This window comes from Aplidium turbinatum, chromosome 8 (assembly GCF_918807975.1).
Source record: "Aplidium turbinatum chromosome 8, kaAplTurb1.1, whole genome shotgun sequence".
NCBI classification, from domain to species: Eukaryota; Metazoa; Chordata; class Ascidiacea; order Aplousobranchia; family Polyclinidae; genus Aplidium; species Aplidium turbinatum.
In genome coordinates, this window is record NC_137479.1 from 10198718 (window position 1) to 10219679 (window position 20962).

The 20962-nt window shown below is 38.4% G+C and overlaps 1 protein-coding gene across 1 annotated transcript; it reads left to right on the top strand.

Annotated features, from left to right (window-relative positions):
• Positions 1-7848: 7848 nt before the first annotated feature.
• On the top strand, positions 7849-14273 carry LOC145775215 (G2/mitotic-specific cyclin-B2-like). The gene is made up of 8 exons (XM_082586465.1): positions 7849-8011; positions 9669-9755; positions 9999-10532; positions 10911-11000; positions 11331-11477; positions 11995-12135; positions 12517-12672; positions 13311-14273. Exons 1-8 carry the CDS (start codon positions 7979-7981, stop codon positions 13374-13376), a joined length of 1254 nt encoding a protein of 417 aa, XP_082442591.1. The 5' UTR covers positions 7849-7978; the 3' UTR covers positions 13377-14273.
• Positions 14274-20962: the final 6689 nt, after the last annotated feature.

Genomic DNA, 20962 nt, shown 5'->3' on the forward strand with positions numbered 1-20962 from the left:
GCCCGGGGCAACTGCCCCCTCTGCCCCCCCCCCTAAATCCGGGCCTGGTCACAAGGCAGCGAAAACAGCAATGGTTTTAGTTCAGCCAGGCTGTGCACTCGCTGATCTGCACACCTTGGCGCGTCATTGGGGGAATCCCAGGCAATAGCAAGTTTTAGCTTGTTGGATTAGAGTTTGAGGTAATCAGCGTTGGAAACAACTTTTGCTAGAACTGAAGCAAAAGCAAGCTTTCTACGACGATGTAATTCAAAAATTTATTGCACCAACAAGAAGAATCGAATTATGCTATAGATGAATTTTCCTTCTGTAGTCGAGGTGTTAAACATTTTCGTTTTTACTAAGTAGTACGGCGGATAAAAGTACAGCCGACCAACATAGCAATCGACTTTCTTTTCTTGTTTATTATCGAGTTGCTTTGCTATTGTTTTTTGTTTTAACTTTCACCTGTTTGTTTTTAATTCGCTTGTACATTTCTCAAGGTGTTGCGACCGTGCCTAATCCTTGCATGAAGTAAGTCATTTCCATCTCGAGCACGCTTTAACTTTCGCGTTTTTTCAGACTCCTGCTGTGTTATGGCAAGTAATAGGCTATTGTTCGTTTTGATGGTCGGAAATAAAAAGTGAACTGAAGTATGAGACTTTAGAAATGCAACTTAATGTTTGATATTATTAAGTCCTTCATTCAATGCGCTGTCAAATAAATATCTATTTTGCATTTTTCTCCATTCCGACAACATTATTTTTGTCAGTTCTGTTCATGTTCAGAATTTGTGCTGAAAATGCTCTCTGAACGCACCAAATTCAATGTTAATTTTAAACATTTTCTGGAGGAGGCCCCCAAGACCCCCCGCTGTTGCTTTGCCGTCACTGAACACCCTGTCAAAGTGGTCACGGTACGCCACTGTATTCTAGTACACAATCACATATCGGTCGTTGGTTAATTCTTGGTCGCTGGTTTGAATTTTCATCCTCGGCTTACTCAGTCTGAGAATGGTGATTCAAACCAACAGCAGTTGTTTTTCAATCTCAGTGGCGAACTCTTTTTATTCATTGAAGTAATGTAGGCTACCTGTCTTTGCACACTATAGTGTGTATGAATGTGTAGTTAGATTTACTGTGATGGGGTGGTGGCTGACCGCTGACTAGATGACTGCTTATGGTCTTTCGCTACCATCCTGATTGCGCCATAATCTAACCAACAGTTGTACAATGCATTGTTTTGACAATTATATTTACTCTGCTTGTTTGTTACTATATGGCGCTGTTGAAACAAAATAAATTGACTTGACTTGCTTTTGTAATTTAAATATTTTTGTTTCTTTGGTAGGGACTCAGAGCGATAGATAAATTTTTATTTCGTCTGTTGCGAGAATAGCAAGGTACAATAGCACAATACGAATAAAATAACACCATAACAATGTAGAATAGTAGATAGCCTACCACAAGAGACAGAAAGTCATCGAGTCAGCTGCTTTCCTGTTTTTAATGAGACAAATGTCAAGCATCCACAAATTACGTTTTAATTATTTTTATAGTTTCCCTTTTGTTACTTTGGCGTTGAATATATAGCCTAAAGATGGTCCTTCAGAATTTTACATTGGAACTTCTGATGTGAGAGATCTAACTGATGGGGTTAGGCGGACGAAAATGATTGTAGGCTACTCCTGATCACTTGCATGGAAATCAATTGCGTGCTAGTGCTAAATTACCAGAAAAAATTAATTATGAAACTGAAGATCATTTACCAAACTCAGAAAAAAACTAAAATTGTGAAAAAGAAATGCACTGTGAACAATTAAGAGCCAGAGGTTCTCCTTCACTACGGTACCATTAACGGATCCATTGAATGATTTTTTGGGAAAACCTTCAGTCTGATCTTTCTCCCGTAGATGTATTTTAATTGTTTTTTTTTATGATAATTTAACTGAACTAATGGAGCAAAGTGCCGAGTAGCCTATTGTCAATCTAAAAATTGGCCCGATGTAGCCTAAAAGTTACCAAAGAAAAGATGAGATGTTTCTAGGGGATTCAATGTAGCCTAGGCTAGACATGTTTTGAAGATATCTCTTGATGAGACAGAATTATAAACACGATATCAACCTGCCAAACCAACTAGCCTAAAGTTACTAAAAGTACCCATATCTTTCCAATGTTACCATATGGCAACAGGCCAGTGTGACGTCACTACTTTAGAAATTGAAAATGATGTTTTAATTTTTTGGATCCATTGCAAAGCACCTAAGAGCATAAACTAGATCTTTTTAAACATTTTCTTAATCTGGGCATTGAAGGGTTAAAAGTATTGATATGGTTGGTTCTGAATCTTGATTCTCAGACTGAAAAAGTCTTTCTTATAAGAAAGGTGATTACTAATAGTTTTGCATACCGTAGCCTACTTGTAGACAAGGGGCTTTTGACGCAGGGCACGATTACTGAGATTGGTAGAGTACAGTTGTCGATTGTTAAAATGTTGTTGCCGCCGTTGCCGGGGAAGTATTTATTTACTAGGAGCCGCTGATTGGAGAGCAGTCCTGAAATGCGTTACTCTGGCGCACTCCCCGAGAGTCAAACCACAGCCAGTGCCGGTCTTTGAGGTGTGCAAACCGTGCGATCGCACAGGGTCCGCAAATTAGGGGGCCGCAATTTACTCAGAAAATGCAGTCATTTTAGTAATTTCCAATGAAAAAATTCAACAAAAGAATTAGCAACAAGAAAACATAGAGACACAACCCATTTCGTCCCCTGAATATTTTGTACCCTGAAAAGACCGAGAGAAAAAAACAACAGAGCCGAAGTCGCTGATCGGAGTTGCCGCAAACATTTCAAAATTTCCTCGTTCTTTTCAGGGGACGAAATAGGTAGAAATTCGATTTTGTTGACAGTGGACAGCACCATTTTACAGTAATATTCATACCCAAATTTTTTTTGAACATGCTCTCAGAATACCCCAAATTTAAAGTAATTGTTCAAAATTTTCTGGGAGAAGTCCCCCAGATCCCCTACCGCTGGGTGTCGCCTTCGGCGAACACACCATCAGGCAACGCCCGCCGACAGTCAAACCATCCCCTCCCCTTTCAAAATACCTAGCTACGCTATTGAATTGGGTTATTGTCATTGGGGCCTGCAAAGCATATTCCCCACAGGGCCCGAAATACCCTAAGACCGGCACTGCCACAGCACGGCATGAACTTTGCGTTTGGCACTCAACCACTGAGCCAACGGGGCGAGATTTTGAACACTATTAGTATTAAATCGATGCATCTTTCAAACTTTTGGTGTAGCCTAATTGTTTTGCTGCCTTTTGCTGATGTCAAACTGGTGTGTTAACCTTAATTGTCCTTCTTATATCGAGCTCACGATATCTCCGCACCAGCTATAAAAAATTAAACTTGAGTTGAATGGTTTTAGGTTTGAATCTTTACCCTCGGACTAACAAAGCCTTGATAAGTTCTTTCTGGTAGTTTCGCACACAGATTTCTAGAGTAGGTTTCGCATCAGTGCCGGATTAACCATTAGGCAAAGTAGGCACGTGCCTACAGGCCAGTCAAAAATCCAGGCCACTTTAAAATCAGTAAAAATTTAGCCATGTTTTCAAAATAATTATTTTCTAAACTAATAAATATTTATCTTAATAGCTCTGTTTTTCCAGATGAATTAAAGGTTGCAAAATCGTTAAAAAAAGACGAATTGAAACATGTTGCCACTTCCTTTTTCATGTTTTTAAAAATTCGCATTTCTGTTGGGTGACGCAACGAAACAAACGTGGCGTTGTGTTGTGTTAGGAAATTAGAAATAACTTTTAGTCAGATTCAGAATGGCAGCACACGAAATGAAGCAGGTGCTTTGGCCAAACACATGAACACCCTTGAAGTTGCCCTAATGTGCAATGTGCATACTTTGGAACAATATTTTGCAGCGCTTCAATACTAGTAGCAAGTTGCTTCAAAGTTCCACTTTCAAACTGACACCAGCCATTGGTCTGCTGAAGCTTGGATAAATTCTTGAATGAGTGCAGAGAGAATTTTGACTGCTATGAGCAGCAGGCACGTGGTCGCTGTGGCAGCAGCATAATTATATAAATCTGAAAGTCGACGAGCACCAAAGCGGCAGAAGCATGTCAGTGATGAAGCTGCTACAGATGATGTGGAAGGAATATCGGGCCAGAAAAAATTTAAAATCAACACGTTTTATGTGATCATCGACCAACTGAAGAGTGCACTACAGAAACGTATCGATGCATATTCCATGGTGCTGCAGAGGTTTGCGGTTTTGACTGAGCATGACTCCATGTCTGTAAAAGACATCGATGTTGCTGTTGCAGGTTTGGTTGGTGTGTATTCAAAGGACCTGTCTTCCGACTTCCCATCAGAATTTCGTCAGTTTATGTGCTAGTATAAAGACTATAAAGAGCAAACACGCGATGAAACAGCAGCAACAGGAAGTGCCCAAAAGATGTTTAAAATGCAGCACACTACTGGTGTTTATAAGGCATTTCCGAACACTGAAATAGCACTTAAAATGTACTTGTCTCTAATGGCTACGAATTGCTCGGGGGGAACGCTCGTTTTCACAACAGAAACGAATTAAAGACGTTAAATGATCAACAATGTGTCAACAACGTCTTGGTGCACTGGCACTTTAGTGTATTGAAAGCGATCTACTCCGTAAGATTGACCTCCAAAAACTAGTTAACGCATTTTCAATCGTCATTGGGGCCTGCAAAGCATATTCCCCACAGGGCCCGAAATACCCTAAGACCGGCACTGCCACAGCACGGCATGAACTTTGCGTTTGGCACTCAACCACTGAGCCAACGGGGCGAGATTTTGAACACTATTAGTATTAAATCGATGCATCTTTCAAACTTTTGGTGTAGCCTAATTGTTTTGCTGCCTTTTGCTGATGTCAAACTGGTGTGTTAACCTTAATTGTCCTTCTTATATCGAGCTCACGATATCTCCGCACCAGCTATAAAAAATTAAACTTGAGTTGAATGGTTTTAGGTTTGAATCTTTACCCTCGGACTAACAAAGCCTTGATAAGTTCTTTCTGGTAGTTTCGCACACAGATTTCTAGAGTAGGTTTCGCAATCGCATACTTGTAGAGGCTTTATTGATCCAGGGCTGGTTACCGAGATTGACCGTCACCTCCGAGATCTCGGAGGCATAGGTGTACGGGAAGCATATTTTTTGGGGGTGCAAAAGAATTCTTGCCCAAATATAATCAACTGTCCTAAACAAAAGTACTCCACATGTAAGAAAAATCAATAATATAGCCTTAAAAAAAACAGCATAAGGCATCAACTGACAAGGCTTCCACAAAGCCACTGGTATGATAAGTAGCCTACGTACGGTACGGCAGTGGTGCAGCCACAAAATTTTTTTGAGGAGGCCAAATATTTGATGAAATGAAGAGAACAACAAAGTGTTTGATTAAGTCATCGCCACCTGATGTGCAGTGGCGTATCCTGGTGGGTTGAGCAAGGAAAGCAATAAAAGGGGTGGGGGTTAGAGCGTGCCGAAGGCACGCGTATTCTAGGGGAGTCCGGGGGCATGCTCCCGCGGAAAATTTTTGCAAATTTAAACTCAAATAATGGATTATAGCGCTTTCTGGAAACACTTTTAGGGTAATATTTGTATGAAATTTATTAGCAGAAAAACAGCTATTAACTTATTAAAGGTAGCTCTTACACACGAACGGGCAAAAACTGCAGCTAAAATTAGAGAACACCAAAAACTCAGCTACACAAAAACCCAATAACTACCTAAAAACCCAACAGAGTAAGCCATTCTGAAATTGATCCACAAATTAGTTAAAAGAAACGTAAATCGCGTAAATTTTGCGCGATTTACAATTTGCAAAATTTATTGGTGTCTTTCTGTGTGTCTAAAACAAATCCTTGGGGGTGTAAATAGCCAGATGTCTAGGAAAACTTTATAAATTTCTACAAATTTTATTATATTTTCAACAAAGGGCTCAATTTCGGAATCCAATCTTTGAAAATTTGGGGAGGCCATGGCCCCTTTCGCCCCCCCTGGCTACGCTTATGCGGTACGATATACCATTAGGCTATGCAAATTTGCAAAACAACAAATTCATCAAAAGACAATTGAAGAGAGTAATTGACACTACACTAACGAACCAGTAGAATGCAGTACTACCAGTGCATGGCTCTAAAACTGCAAAACTGAACTAGAAAGTATTGATTAGTGGTAGACTGGTGGTATAGGCTACACAAATTTAAAAGAAGTATTTGTTTTGCCAACTTCGTTGTCCAAATATATCTACAATGCGATTGATATCCACTTTATTTGTTGTTGTTCTTTCTAAGTGCAACAAAGCGAAGTTTGACAGTCGTGTTTGGCCCATTATTGATCTCAGATATGTCTTCAATCGTCGTAATCCGGAAAAAAAACTCTCAGCTGAACATGAAGTTGCAGGAACTGTTGCTAGAATTTTTGCAGCTTTGGCAAAGTGGGGCATAGTTTTATCTAATCCACTTGAAATTAGGAATTTTGTACATTGTACAGCAGTTCTGATTTCTCTGTTGCGAGTAAGTTGGTGAAAAAGTTGATGTTCCGATTCCAGGAAATCCTGTTCCACGGTGTAGAATTCAGATATCAACTTCAAGCTTTGTTGGTTGGCATTATTTGTATCTTCCAAAATTCTCCTTTTGAAGACTAAGGAGGATAGATAGGTGTGAAATCTTGCCCAAATATGAAAAATTGCCCAAATTCTCGACAGATTGGGGGTGCGATTGCACCCCCTGCACCCCCGGCTCGTACACCTATGCTCGGAGGTGACGGATTGACAGACTGAAGTTTTCCGATTGTTGAAGTGTAGGCTAGTTGCCGGGGAATTATTCTATCCATCCGGTAGCCTACCGCTAAATGGAGAGCAGTCCTTAGAATGCGTTGCTCAAGCGCACACCCCGAGAATCGAGCCAGTTCCGCTTGATCTTGAAGCTTCTTCGTTCACAAAGTCACGCGCTAATTAACTGAGCTTTTGGGGCGGACACAAAAACAAAAGGTCAGGTCCAAATTAACCTCCAACCACATTCGTCTTTGCTTTTGCGTTTTGTTGCTCTTATTTTCTTCTAAAACTCTGCAATGTTGACCTGAATTGTTTTTATTGAGATGGTTAAAAATAAAACCTAATAATAAATCGAAATGAACTCTACGCAAAAACTATCTAATTTTCCTACAAAATTCAAACGAAAAAGAAGGGACAATCATTGAAGTTTTTAAATGGCTAATTAGCCTAATTCAACACATGAATTCTTTCTGAAGAGTTAAATATAAAACTGAATAGCATAATTTTTTCAAATAGTCACCAACAAAATTTAAAATCTGTTTTGAGTCAAAAATAGTTCTGATTTTTAACACTTTTCATTCGAAAATTCATTTATATTTTCCACTTTTCTTCACTTTTACGTCATAATTGTATTACGCATCAAAGCTTTTATGACGACTTTTAAATCACCAACTGTTGACCAATCATAAGCTTAATCTAGCATCTTTGAACCAATGGCAAGTGAGACGCGGTTTATTTGACTGGATCGTTTCGATTCCGAGCGTTTCTAGATTTTGTACTGCCTGGGGTAAAATATATCACATTTCAATTGCCTAAAATTAGCTTTTTGATTATTTTTTTCATTCACTAAAACAAAAGCTGAGAACATGTCATGCCAAAGTCTTTCAAAGTTCTGGCAATGGCAGCAGGAAGGATATTTGGAAAAGTGATAAGTTGAGTGCTAGAAAAGCTTTCCTGGCAAACAAAACACTTTTACGGCTAGGCTTTCTATTTTTTTTGCTTTGGCTCATAGCAGTTTCTATTACTTTACAGATTGTTTTAGTACATGCCTATTAAAAGAAATTTGCCTTTTACTGATTTATTATCTAGTTTGCCAATTGATTGCTCACCGCAATTGTTACAGTGTTGCACCTTTTTGTCGCAACACAAACAATTAATGCTGAAGGATGTCCACTTTTACAAGGAATGCTGCTGCTCAGGTTGGATAGATTTACTTTACAAAAATTACCAATGAAATTGCATGTATGTTGTGTGCAGTGTTTAAATTAGTTACCGTACCGGTACGTACCATGCAGTAATTTATCATTTTCATCGGTTTTGCTGGGCTTTTGACTAAAAAATGCAATTCTGTGATTTTCCTAATTTTGCAAAAACAACTGCATATTAATAGCAAAACTGTCAAAAGTTATTTTTGGCATTTATTGTCAAATCTTCAAATGTTGTTGATGATAAAGTTGTTAACAGGAAAATTTGAATTCTTGGTCAGAGAGCAAACCTAATGTGGAAATGAGAAAACTCTGGCAGTAGAAACTTAATTATTTTAGATCAATTGACATTGGCGGAATAAAAATTATCTAAAAAAAAATTTAAATCTTTTTTCTAAGGAAGTGGCTAGCCTATATGTACACTGCGCAACACCATGCATACAGTATAGCCGTTCCTTGCAATTTTTTTTAAAATCTACGGTGCTGTTGTTGTGCACGTGCCCAATCATATGCACAATCCCACTGACGACTTCACTTTGAAGTGTAGACAAAAAAAACGAAAAACGCTTGAACGGTACCGTATGTTACCGTATGCCATGGTGTTGCAATGCAATATGTTTCCTCGTTTTAAAAAAAGTAAAAATGAAAAAGATTGCTTTGAGTAGTAGGTATATGTTTTGAAGGGGTGTAACCAATTTCGTCTCCTGAAAAGATTGAGAAAAAATGCAACAAAGCCGAAGTCGCTGATCGTAGTTGCCGCAAGCGTTTCACAATTTTTCCCTTGAAAAGATCTAGATAAAAAATACAGAAGTGCTAAAGTCGCTGATTGGAGTTGCTGAAACAGTTGGCCATGCTAATCTTGAAATAAAAGTTGATAAACCAAACCTCACTTTCGGATTAGGGTTATCGAACTAAGGTTGTAGCTCCATAACAAATGATCATAAGCTCCCAAACTGAAATGATGTTATATTGAATATTATATTTATTGTTATATTGAACAGAAAAATATATATATTATTTTATTTGAATAAGACCTTCTGATGATCCGTTAGGTGAAACAATTTGTAAAGGCTTCAGATAGTATGTATAATAACTTTATTTGATTTAATTTGCTCTGCTTTGCTTTTTTGCTTAGCATTGAGCACTTTTTTGTAGTATTGACAGTTTTCATTGTTTTAAATATTATTTTGTTAATGTGCTTGTATTTATTGTTAGTCATGGCTTCAGTAAGTGAAGCTGCTTTATCCGACAGTGCTTTTTTTCAATTGCTTCTTTTAAAAAGCAGATGTCGCCATGGGATTTTAAAGAACTTGCATCTTTATAAAGTTTATAGGCTACAGACAATTTTACTTCATGAAACACTGTTTGACAGCATGATCGCACCAACATGTTGTTTGACAGTACGTCCACAGCGGCTTGGCCTTCTACAGAAAAGGCCATATCCTAAAAGGGAGGTGGCCATGTTTACTTAATGACATTGCATGTGATCTTCACCACATATCTGTTTATTCTACTTCACTCAGTCAAATTTTGTTTTAGTGTAGTTATTTATTAGCCTAGTTTGACAAAATGGGTGATTTTATGCATTTTTACTGTCAACAACCATTGCCTTGCCAAGACTGCAACACTAAACTTGTTTCATTGCTTTTAGACCAGACAAGGAACCAGGCAGAATAGTGCTATAATCAAAAAGAGAACGGCTATTCCAACAGCTCGTTCGGCATTTGGAGATGTATCGGTAAGTTGCAGTGTTTGAACTTTTTGATGTGTTAACCACAATCACCCATTTTCAAAAGTGCGATTTCTTTTGTAAGCTTTCATATGTTTGTATTATCCAGTATGACACAAAATCATGTTTCACAATTTTTTGAGTGGGTATAACTTAAAGCAACTCAGTATCATTGCACCAGCTTTCAACAGGTTCAAAATAAGTTATTTATATATATGTTATGTGCATTCAATGTAAATCATTATTTTTTAGAATGGGCCAGCGTTGCAACGCCAAAAAGCTTCTGCAAATCTTCGAAAACCATTGGCAAGTAAACCAGCCAATGTCCCTCTGAAGCCTCTTGCCAAGCTGCAGATTGATACTACAAAGACTCTCACCAAGCTCACTATTAAAGATGATGTTGACGAAATCCAAAAGCCCTCAATAGAGTCGCTGAAGCCCAAGGTGTTAGATTCACCAATTGCTATGGTAGAAGGCACGCCATGCCAAGATGAAGCTGAAAGGTGCAATGTGTTTGATCTGGCACTGAAACCAGAGGTTGAGAATATTGATGAAAATGACACCGACAACCCCCAATTGTGTGCAGAGTTTGTGAATGACATTTATCAGTACATGCTATATCTTGAAAGCATATACCCTGTTAGATCAGGCTATTTACAAGACACTGGTCTAAAGTCAAAGATGCGATGTATTCTGGTTGACTGGCTCATACAAGTTCATTACAGATTCCAACTGCTGCAAGAAACTCTCTACCTTACTGTTGCTATCTTAGATCGCTTTTTGCAGGTACATTCCTTTTAAGCGTTTATATTTATGATCATTTTGCACATGGTCTGTAATGACTGGCTGTATAAAAATATTCCACTCTTTGTACAATATTTGCAATCCGTTCAATTCCTTGATTTGCACTAAAGATTTCCTGCATTTCGATCACACAACAATGTTATGAACTTTTTTTCGAACAGTACTTCCAAAATTTAGTTTCTTGTTAGTTGTAAAGCACAGGTGTAGCAAGCTTCTAATTTGTTTGGTCTTGGTGATTTACGCAGGCAACCCTATGCTAGTGCTTAAAAAGATCAGTGTTAACTGAATTCATCATTAAATGCTAGCAATGCTTAAATAACATTTTATTATTTTAGTTTGTTTACTGTAAAACACTTTCAGGTCAATCCTGTTCCTCGAGCGAAACTTCAATTAGTAGGAGTCACTGCAATGTTGCTGGCATCAAAATATGAAGAAATGTATGCTCCAGAGGTACATCTGTAAAACATCAGAACCGACACAACGCTGCTTTTGTTTAGTTTTTGATCGATGCTACGTGCTTTTTTGTTTTGTTGACAGGCTTTAAAACAAGTAAACAACACGCTTTTGTTAGCAGTAGCACTGCTACTATCAAATGGACATTTCTTAGTTTTGTGAAATTTTCTTACTTAATGTTAAGCTGGCAGGCAAAGCTTGTATTTTCTGTTCCAAACCCTTCGGTTGTATGGTTACTGCACGTCACTGATAGTTTTCTGTTAAAGTAGTGTTCTGTCAGCAATATTCCTGTCCTGAACTTTCCAATTGACTCACGATCTTCCCTAGGTCAGTGACTACGTCTATATTACCGACAAAGCGTTCACTCAAGCCCAGATCCTGAGCATGGAGATACTGATGCTGAAAACTCTTGACTTTAACCTTGGCAGGCCGCTACCTTTGCATTTCTTGAGACGAAACTCCAAGGCTGGCCAGGTAAGCTCATGCGCTTTTAGTTGTATGAGCTTTAGGTTTGTATTCCGTTGAGAACAGCCTTTGAATTGCTCAAAATACTACCATTTTTATCATTCTAATATGGTGTTTTGTGAAAAGAATATTATCTTAGACTTAGAGCGACAAAAACTGCGTCCACCAACGTCAGTTTGCTTAAAGGGCACGAGAGCTCTGTCAACCAATGAAATGGTTCGTGCCTCGAATCCAATTGAGTGGCGAATGCAATAAATAGTTTACTCGCTCGCCGGAGCTCTGAACATCACTTCAACCACGAACAAATGATCCAACTCGGGAACTCAGCTTTTTTGTACTCCGAAACCTTCATTAATTGTCAAAATTAAAACTTCTAATCAGGTTGTTTCCAATAAAAAGTTATTTGATCTGAAGCGTGCCAAGGAATAGAAAAGGGGCTTGCAGCGGGAACAGCATCAAAGTTATATAACATCTGCAAGTGGTCTGTAACATTTATTAATACATGTGCTGTATATTTGGTTTGTAGGTTGACGCCATGCAACACACGCTGGCCAAGTACTTGATGGAGCTGTCATTGATCGACTATGGCATGTGTCACATCGCGCCGTCAAAACTAGCTGCTGGTGCTCTGTGCCTCTCCATAAAACTACTAGAAAACGCTGATTGGGTAAAGTTGACATTTGACAAAGGATAACCCAAAATATGCAAAGCTGAACTGATCGCTTGGCATTGTTGGTTGTCACGTTTGCTTTGATGCGCCTTGGTAGAAAGCCTGTGACTGCACTGTTGATACTTTTAGTGCTCTGAAAGATCACGTTAGAGTGCCTTTCATCTCGATTGTTTGTTATCGCTTAACGTTTTATACGTTTTTGGTGTTGATTTCACTCAATATAAAAGTTTTATCGGTTTTATTAGCGCAAGTGGAGAAAAATGGATCTGACTTTGCCAGATCGAGAGAATTCCAAGCAATTTTTTGTTTCAATTTTGACCATTGATCATTTAAAATCATCGGTATAAAAAAGTGAAATAAATTCGCGTTTTCTTGCAGTCTCCGACACTGGAGCACTACAGCACCTACTCCAAAGAAGACCTCCAGCCTGTTATGCTCCATCTATCAAAGAACTTGGCATCAGCAGACAGCAACACATACCAGAAAGCTGTGAAAACGAAGTATTCAAGTCACAAATTAATGAAAATATCGCAGGTCGGTATGGTTGCTCAATTCTCACCTTAGTCATTGGTGCAGTGGTGACCTCACTGTTAACGAATACCATCGTTTTCATCGGGTTGTCGAATGAAGCGAATTTGGCTAGCTTAGAATAATTCCAACCAACTATTGGTGAAAAAAAGTCGTTGCGTCGAATCGATGAAGAGTATCTAACTTGCAACTGCGATATGAACCTTTAACATATTGAAATGATGGACGTAGTCGGATCCATTAACGGGATAATTTGAGCCCGGCATAAAAAGAGATTACGTAGCCAAAAACAAAGCATTTCTTGAATCTCAAGGAATCTAGAAAAATACCAGTGATTTAAGATAGAGATAGTTTTAAAACCAGGAGTCGTCTCCATACTGTAAAATAGATTCGATACGAAGTAAAATAGATTCGATGCAAACGCTCTGTCTAAATAATACGCGGTGCTTTTAATTTCCCAGGTCCGGTGAAACGTTTTGGAGCTAGGCCTTTAAAATCATCTTGGGTTTAACAGTACCCACAGAATCCCCCGTCAACGTTACTGGTTGTGGTTGTTAAGTTTAAGTCCAGATTTGTAACTGTAGTCTACATTTATAGCCTACCTCACAAAAAAACACCTCTCTAACAATCAATATTTCTTTCAGATAAAAGCGATCAAGTCCCCACTAGTGTCGGAGTTTGCAGAACAGGCTGCTGCCTTTCCATTATAACGTCACTGTGACTTCGGCGACCACTGGTCTTGATTGAGCGACTATTATTAATGGTAGCCACAAAAGCAGGGAACTTCCCGTTTTTTCTTTGTTTTTTTTTTACTCGCTAAGTGTCAATGCCCTATCGATAGGTTTTGCTTTTATTTCTGCGTTTCCCTGATTATGATCACTCTGCTCTCTTTGTAATTGCGATTTTTTTTAAATGTAACTAGAAGTAAGTCCTCAAAACCTGTCTTAAGAATAGCTGTAAAAGGATTTTGAGGACATCTTCGAGACATTGCAAAAATTACGCCCGGATATTATCGAGCACAGTGCTTCCCAACCTTTTTCTACAGCTGGCCCACTTTAACCAAACATTTTGTTTGAGTGTCTGTAAAATCGGAACATTCTTTCGGCATTGTATCAATAACCATAATAACATCAAAAAGACTGAAGTAAAAAACACATCGCGATTTAATGTCTATGAAATAACATGTAGTTGTTGGTGATTAGGCTAAAGACTTCTGTCATAAGCAAGTAATTAAGTTTTTCAATACCTTAAAACTTTGAGTCGGCTATTAAGAGCTCCCGAGGCCCACTGGTTGGAAAGCATTGAACGGGTCCCAATGTCTCAGGATGTTCTTGATTGCACGAAGGGCATTGTCTAGATTTGCTGTAGAAATGTTGACATGTGACAATTCCGTGAATTTGCGTTTGTTATTTTGCTTCGAAACAGCCTGGTGTGACAAGTTTTATATCTGCTACGTTAGACTGGGACGTTCGAAAGAACATTGTCACATGGTTATTTTTAAAATAACCTATTAATTGCGAAGATTGAAATATTTTGCACCTTCGAATACCATCAATCACCTTTCTTTGCAAGCTGATGTACAAATAAACCTCGTCAGTGCGTTTCTACCTTTCGTCTGCATCTCCTTGCGTAGCCGCAGCGTTGGACGTTAATATAAGTTTATGTCTTATCAGCTTTAAATAAGTGGCAGTGTAAATTAAGATAGTGTCTTTAAAGAATTCGCGTATTTGCTGCAGCCTTTCTACTGTTTCTTTGTTTGGATCATGCATGAAGTGTTCCACAGGATTAGGAATCGCTTGCTTGCAAATCGTTTAAACTCTTGTCTGTATGCACAAAAGTGTAAAAAATATGTGATGAAAGAAAATAAGCAGCTGCTCAAATATTCTACGACTCCATTTTGTTTACTCCCTCCACCATGTGACGTGGCATGACACCCTCTTCCTGAATGCGTCAGGACGTGTGAATAGACCCCAAGCTAGGAAAGGGAGCTACAAAGTCACTGATATTATCAGTTTGGTCACTGATCAAGATGACCAACTGAAAATGAGTGGTAAAAGCAGTAAGTTGTGTGCATTTCTCTCCATTTTATGGATGCGATCGTTAATTCTGCTACTGCATTACGTAATCTTTAGCGATAGATGTTTTCATAAAAGTGCCCCACGGACCGGCATTGTGTAAGCCTACGGAAGTAATAGGATTCTGCAGGCTCGTGCGAACCTGTTCTTGATCACCTACCGCGAGCCAGTAACGAGTAGCCTACATTATTTGTAGCGCTATCAGATCAATTTGGCACCTTGAAGGTATTTCACGGCGGAGGTTCGTTTCTTCAAGTTTCAGGCGCATTCTTAACGGCAGTCTGCAAAAAATGTAGAAAATCTACAAAAAATACTCAATGCCAAGCAAAAAGCCAGTCAGAGCGAATTAAATCACATACGGTATAGTTATCACTCAACTCTTGACAGCCTGTTTCACCTAAAAGGAGGATTATCAGAAGGTCCTTAATCAAAACTTAGAATGAAATAATTACAGAAAAAAACTTATGCATTTTTGATTAGACTTGTTGTTTCATTTTGCGAAAACGTGGTGTTATGGTTTTTGGTGTCGTCGCCTTAAAAATGAATTGTCCACAAGCCCCTAAGCTCTTATTTTTCCGACAACCAAGTGTGGCCTGCTAGAGCTTCTTGGCAGCCAAAATATAAAGAATCCGTAAAAATGTTTTTTTTTAACACTGTTAAATATGTTTTTGCGTTTACTCAGGTAAGAGCAAAGTCCTGAAATACATTTGTACCTTTTTATTATTTTAAATTATATTTGTATTAGTTTTTTTTTAACTGCAGACAGTGCACACCGTTCCGGCCTCCTCAGTGCAGTAGGTACATTGGGTATGGCCACGGAGATGCACTGCTTCCCAAGTAGATTTTTAGCTGGTCTTTGAAGTTTTACAGGTTGACGCTCAGATTGTTTACGAAACTTATCAGCAATATTTCATGTCAGCGTGTGAGACTGCCTTGTTTGTGAAAAAAGATTACGAGTGATGAGAAACAGTTTCACGTCCTAACGCGAGTGGATAAAAAAAAGTTTGAAATACTGTAGGCTACCAATGGGAGTCGATAGTGAAAAAGTAAAGAATATTCCGATATTCGATAGTGCCAAAAAAAGTAAAGAAATAACCGATTTCGATAGTAGAAAAAAAAGTAAAGAATGTAGTAATCGATATTGAATAAAAAAAAATTATTCCACCACTCTTTCTGAATGCTCAAGGCACTAACAAATTGAAAAAAATTCAAAGAAGTGAAAAATACTTCCCACTCAAAGGACTAGGAGTAACTAGTTTTAAATGCAATCATAATCCTTCTGAGAAGAGTCACAAACACAGTTTTAAATGCAGTCATGTAATGAGCCGAACTGCTGAAGCAAGCATTACCATTAACGCCTTGTCAAAATTGGAATCAGAGTCTGTCACACAATGAGTTATTTTGCCACTAAGTTTAAATTCCATGATAACACACTCAATCAGCTTAGCCAAAACATCAAATGTGCATCTTCCAGTCAATCGTCGTAAAGCAATGCAAGCATACTTTCTGGTCAGATCTTCAGTGGTATATCAATGTGCGGTGCGGTTTCCCCGCAAAAAAAATTTGCTCCTCCTTTCAATAGAATTTCAAAGTCTGCCTAATAAAATTGTGGAATTCGGTTAATATTTTACGTTGTTTATTTGTAAACTTTACAGAAAAGTACTGAATATCGAATATCGGATTCAACGCACAAAAAAGTAAAGAATAGCAGCTAATCGATACTTATTTGAAAAAGAAAAGAAAACACGGATTCGATAGTGACAAAGTAAAGAATAACGCTATCGAATATCGATTCGTAATCGATAGTCCCAACCCTGCCAATGGAGTGGAAAAATGTTAGCTTCTGGAAGTCGACGACCAAACATGGCCTATCAGTATCGGATCGGCGCGATAGTTTCGGAGGTCATTAAATGATTTTTCGGCAGTCATGGCTGCCGGTAGCTTAGAGGTCTAAGTAGGATGTTTTGGTCGAGGTTGCAGCTCTAGATGTCTCTTGAATCTGTGACCCGGGAACTTGAAGAAACTACCACTTTGTCTCCATATATAGTGCGTTTTTCTCAAGTGCCTTGTCTTGATTTGTGGGTCCCAAGCTTTCATTAGTAACCTACAGCTCAAATTGTCTTTTCAACGTCCTTGTTTGTACGTTCTCAAGCCATTTAGTGCAGGCTCTTAGGGCCAAAAATGAGCATCTTTAGGCTAAACGTGTTACACGTTGTTCTTTTGCATTTTTTTGTAGTTGATGAATCTAACTTTAATTTTAGTGGGTGCCGTAACTTTTTGGGTCACGTGATCACCCCCAAATCGGGGATTCCCCTCAAATCAACTTTGAGCTCTTTTCACGCCATTTTTATGCAATTAGATAGGCTACGTTATTTTTTACATTTGGACTGACTGCCACTACAAAATACACGAGATAAAAATCACACAAAGTTATGTTATGAATAACGTCATTGTGACGTCATATATTATTTTTTTTATTTTTTTTTTCTTATTGTAGTCGCTTGTTTGTTGTTGGTGTTACTTTATTGGTTACAATAAGTTACCAATGCTAAAATAATTACCCCTTCAAATAAGACGTCAGCATTGCATCATGAATGACGTCATAATTTTGTTATGTGATTTTTTTTCCAGATGTTTTTCTTATAGGTTAGTATGGCAGGTAGGCAATAAATGGTTTGACCCCAAAAAAATTGCAACAAAAGGTTTTTCAACTGATTTGATTAGTATTGGGTGTCAGTAATAGCACATTCAAATTCTTAAGGAATCCAACTTCCGGAAAGTGGTTAATTTTAAAATGGCTTCCATGATGGCCGCCAAACCATTAAAATAACAGTAAATTGACCATAACTCGGTCATCATATGACCAAAACATGTAGTTTTGGTGTCTATATCTAGGTTTTTATACCCTGTGAAGTCAATGAGACCATTCTCAGAATTGTTAAATTATCTGATAGCCTATAAATTCAATATGGCAATCCAAGATGGCTGCCAAAACAATTAAAAATGTACAATAACAATGTATTGTTTATTAAAAAAAAACGGTAAATTTCTATCACAGGGATTTCTATATATATTTGGGTTAACTGAGCAGGCATAAAGAGCTCATACGATGTGGTCGTGTAGACTCTTGACATAATCAGCGTAAAGAAAGCAAGTGGATCAAGTATTACTAATGCTCATTGCTGTCACTCGATGTCATCGTCTGTAATTATGCGATTGCTGTATGGACACATGAACCAGTTTGTCATGGTCCACATCCAGCATGGTATGGTAGCACATATCTCCGGCAACTGTAGTGAGGTGGACACGATTCGCAATTGCAGTGTATCATTTTTAGTAGGTTGTCCGGGGCAGCTTTCATGTCCGTCATGATTGGAACCATCTGATTATTGTCTACTTTCCATCCCCAGTCTAGAGCATCCATACCATCATCAGTAGCCTACCCATCCTGACCATAATCTGGTAGTAAACTCTGAGGCAGTGGAATTTGGTAAAGGATGATGTAGGTGGCAAACGTTCAGGGTGAACAAAAGACTTGGCTGTTTTAATTTTCTGGACCAATGTATTGTATCGCTGTGTTTCTAGGTTACTACTGCTATCGTTGCCAAACATACCAGTCATAGCTTTGTTTTCAAGATCCTTAATGATGTGGCTTGTCTGATTTGGGAGAATAAAGCAATTTGCACATTCTTTGATTATTGGTTGACCTTTCACTAGTTTCGTGAAAGCGTCTTCTTCCCGATACCAAATATCCTTGACGTTGAATCACAAACGGTGAATGCATGAATGAAGAGGAGCTGTGAGCATATGTCTGGTTCAATGATTGCTTTAAGTTTGTTGATGTCGTGTATCTTGGTTGCTTAAGCTTTGTCGGAGCGGAAGTAAAAGTCTTTAATGTCTGGGTCAGTGTCAGCATAGTGTATAGTAACAATATTAAAATGTCTGAGTCTTCACCAATTAAAGTCGTAATATGTCGATGAGGTCTGTCTATCTGCCGTCTTGACGATGTCCACATCTGCATCACCTGGTGCGTTGATCACATTGCAGCTTCCATTCCTCAGTTGAGCAGAAATTAGAGAAATTAATGTTTCTTTGTTGGAAGCTCGAGACAAGAACTGCTCCTTCTTTCCAATGAACTCGGTGTCTACAGAAAAGTGAACAACTGGGTGGACGTTCATGCAGTCTTTGATGGGTATTGTCTTTGATAGACGGACCGCCATATCCATCAAAGACCACCGTTGCTAAGCGATAATGACGAATGGTAAAATCTGCGTACGACTGTGCAATAGACCCATAACTGTCTCCATCTTTCCATGGCACTCGATGCAACAAGAATCCTCCATCAAGGACGTAGTGATCGGTTTTCGAGGCAGATTCTTTCACTACTTCATAATCATAAACAGACATAACTCAGCAACAACACTACATTTAACATTATAAAAACAAAAAACAAAAAGCGAACGTTTTCGGCTAGTCATATAGCCCTTTTCAAGCCTATAAGAAATACATTATTAAAAGAAATGCTAAAGAATCATATAGTATCACAGCAAAAATATGGTCAAAGCTAAACATTTGAGAAACTGCCTCGCTCACACAAAATGATAACTGAAAATTACACAGCACAACGGGTCAAGTATTTCAGAGGTAAAATTAATTGATTGTTCAGACAAGGACTCAGGCAGATTACGCAAGAAAGACAGAAGCACAAGAGATAGTGGCACAAAACAAAGTGAATGCGAGAAACACAAGACGTGATAATTCAATCAAAAAACTGCTAAAAGGTAAGAAGCTCCGCAAGCAAATAATTGCCTGTTGAGCCCTCTTTAAACCCAAATCTTTAAAAATCTTTAAACCCAAATCTTTAAACCCAAATCTTTAAACCCAGGGCTCAACAGGCAATTATTTGCTTGCGGAGCTTCTTACCTTTTAGCAGTTTTTTGATTGAATTATCACGTCTTGTGTTTCTCGCATTCACTTTGTTTTGTGCCACTATCTCTTGTGCTTCTGTCTTTCTTGCGTAATCTGCCTGAGTCCTTGTCTGAACAATCAATTAATTTTACCTCTGAAATACTTGACCCGTTGTGCTGTGTAATTTTCAGTTATCATTTTGTGTGAGCGAGGCAGTTTCTCAAATGTTTAGCTTTGACCATATTTTTGCTGTGATACTATATGATTCTTTAGCATTTCTTTTAATAATGTATTTCTTATAGGCTTGAAAAGGGCTATATGACTAGCCGAAAACGTTCGCTTTTTGTTTTTTGTTTTTATAATGTTAAATGTAGTGTTGTTGCTGAGTTATGTCTGTTTATGGTTTAAAAGAGTTACCTCTCTACCCAAATTGTATTACTTCATAATCGTCTGACATCACACTGCTGGCATGTTCTGTGATGGCGGTAGCTATTTGAGGCTTATCTTCTGCAAGAAAGAGGGTCTGGATGTTACGTGGCTGTCAGAAGTAGGCTAATACTCGTCTTCCTCTCAACTGGTTTGAGTTTTTGAGAAATAACAGCAACAAAACTTCCTTATATCAACTGGTTCAACAAGCTGTGATAACTTCAGTCGATCCAAACTTGTCTACCATTGTTGTTACATCGTTAGATACAGCTCTTAGCAATCAAACATTAGACAATGGACATGTCTGAGATTTCCCGGTGTGATCACGAAGAGGCAGACACCGTATGTTTCTCCATGTGAAACATGGAAAGTCCGATGGCATGGTCAAAACAGTAGATACTGATGTGGTAATTATTGCAACTTCGTGTTTTGACAAGTTAGAACTCTGTAAGCTATGGGTTGAATTTGGAGTTGGAGAAAAAACTCGCTTCATTCCAATCCATGACATTGTTTCATCTTTACCTCAATCTCTGATGATTTGCGCTTCTTTACCTTTGTTTTATGCTATCACAATCTGTGATACTGTTTCGTCTTTGGAAAAAGAAGGCTTGGGATTGTTGGATGCTTAATCTTACCGAAATGTGTGGCTTATTTAACTCTCTGAATTTCTCAAGCTCTCCTAGTTCTGTAAATGACATACAAAAGTATGTCATAGCATAGCTCTTTATGGCAATGGTCCTACTATCACGGATGTAGACGAATGCCGTTATATGATGTTTATCAATGGTTGCACTATTGAAAAGCTGCCACCAACGTCAGCTGCTCTGATGCAACATACACGCACAGAGCGATATATCAAGTTGAAATATGGAAATCAAGCCTCGTAA

Excerpts from the sequence above, each read along its gene's own strand:
- LOC145775215 (XM_082586465.1), top strand. The coding sequence starts at position 7,979 with ATGTCCACTTTTACAAGGAATGCTGCTGCTCAG. Across the intron at positions 8,012-9,668 it reads CAAGGAATGCTGCTGCTCAG|ACCAGACAAGGAACCAGGCA; the intron begins GTTGGATAGATT and ends CATTGCTTTTAG. Across the intron at positions 10,533-10,910 it reads TCTTAGATCGCTTTTTGCAG|GTCAATCCTGTTCCTCGAGC; the intron begins GTACATTCCTTT and ends AAACACTTTCAG.